This window comes from Eimeria mitis, genomic scaffold (assembly GCF_000499745.2).
Source record: "Eimeria mitis Houghton genomic scaffold, Emh_scaff245, whole genome shotgun sequence".
In the NCBI taxonomy this organism is placed as follows: domain Eukaryota; phylum Apicomplexa; class Conoidasida; order Eucoccidiorida; family Eimeriidae; genus Eimeria; species Eimeria mitis.
This window is the reverse complement of record NW_013570787.1, coordinates 14305-16086: the sequence shown is the minus strand read 5'-3', so window position 1 is coordinate 16086 and position 1782 is coordinate 14305. Positions and strand designations below refer to the sequence as shown.

General features: G+C 42.6%; 1 protein-coding gene across 1 annotated transcript in view; it reads right to left on the bottom strand.

Annotated features, from left to right (window-relative positions):
- Positions 1–297: 297 nt before the first annotated feature.
- Positions 298–1782, bottom strand: part of EMH_0005140 (PRP38 family domain-containing protein, putative) — a gene marked incomplete at both ends in the record, with an annotated part of 1741 nt that continues 256 nt past the window's right edge. The window contains 4 exons of the mRNA XM_013497065.1: positions 298–306; positions 736–1124; positions 1387–1447; positions 1700–1782. Of these exons, the coding sequence (XP_013352519.1) occupies positions 298–306; positions 736–1124; positions 1387–1447; positions 1700–1782 (542 nt within the window). The remainder of the gene's footprint in view (positions 307–735; positions 1125–1386; positions 1448–1699) is intronic.

Genomic DNA, 1782 nt, shown 5'->3' with positions numbered 1-1782 from the left:
AAAAAAAAAAAAAAAAAAAAAAAAATAAAGAAAAAAATACAACAAAGACACCGAATGAAGGGGAATTAAAACCCCAAGACAAATAAAATAAATAAAACAAACAAAAGAACAAATAAAATACCTGTTTCTCCGTTAATTTGAGTGTAAAAAGTTTATATAAACAACAAAAAAGAGTAGAAGGGGCCCGGGTGCTGCCAGAGCAATACGGCTCTGCATGATCAGCATAAGAAGCTAACTCATCAACAACCAACTGAAAACTTTTTAATTGGTGTAGAGATTTAAAATATTCTGATGACATTATGTTCCCTAAAGGAGACAAAAGGAGACAGAAGGAGACAAAAGGAGACAGAAAGGAGACAGGGAGAAGGTAGAGGAGAGAAAAAGAAACAAAAAACAAAAAAAAAGAAAAAAAAGGAGACAAAAAGGAGACAAAATAAAGAAAAGGAGACAAAAAGGAGACAGTTTCGTGTAGAGATTTAAAATATTCTGAGGATGTTGTGTTGCCTAAAGGAGACAAAAAGGAGACAGAAAGGAGACAGAAAGGAGACAAAAGGAGACAAAAGGAGACAGAGAGGAGATGAGGAGAAGATAGCGGAGAGAAAAAGAAACAAAAAACAGAAAAAAGGAGACAAAAAGGAGACAAAATAAAGAAAAGGAGACAAAAAGGAGACAGAAGATAAAAGGAGACAGAAAGAAAAAGGAGACAAAGAGCAGCACCAGCAACAGCAGCAGCACCATCACCATCATCAGTAACAGCAGCAGCAGCAGCAACAGCAGCAGCATCACCATCACCACCACCATCACCACCACCACCACCACCACCACCATCATCAGCATCAGCAACATCAGCAGCAGCAACAGCAGCAACATCAGCAGCAGCAGCACCACCACCACCACCACCAACAGCAGCAGCAGCAGCAACAGCAGCACCACCATCACCACCACCACCAACAGCAGCAGCAGCAGCAACAGCAGCAGCAGCAGCAGCAGCAGCAGGATACCTCTGAGGAGCTGGTTGACGTTGTATGTGGTGCTGTCTGTCATCTGCACCATATTCTTTTTTTGTGTTTCTTCTTCTGCTGCTATTGCTCGCTGCTGCAGCACCCCCATCTGCTGCGTGAAGCCTGCAGCAGCAGCAGCAGCAGCAGCAGCAGCAGCAGCAGCAGCAGCAGAGTAGTTTGGGTTCATGTTAAAAAAAAAAAAGAGAAAAAAACAAACAGGAGACAAGGAGACACCAAAAAAAAGAAAAAAAAATAAAGAAAAAAGAAAAAAAAATAAAACACAAAACATATATATACTACTCTCTAGGGTTTAGGGTTTAGGGTTTAGGGTTTAGGGTTTAGGGTTTAGGGTTTAGCTTACTTTTATATTTTCTACAGAATTTACAAGAGAGCTGGGGTTTAGTGTGAAGGTGGCAGCGGGCGATGGCCTCCTCCTCGTCTTCGTTCTATACACAAACCCTAAACCCTAAACCCTAAACCCTAAACCCTAAACCCTAAACCCTAAACCCTAGGGGTTGCCTCTTTGTCTCCTGTCTCAGCACAAAACCCTAAACCCTAAACCCTAAACCCTAAGCAGCAAGACACCACCTTCTCCTCTTCTTTCATCTCACTATAAACCCCAAACCCTAAACCCTAAACCCCAAACCCTAAACCCTAAACCCTAAACCCTAAACCCTAGGCTTTTCCTGTCTGCTTACATCGTTGTCTACTGCTGCGACATCAGTTGCTGCTGCTGCAGCAAGAGGAGCCACAGCAACAGGAGCAACAGGAGCAACGGGAG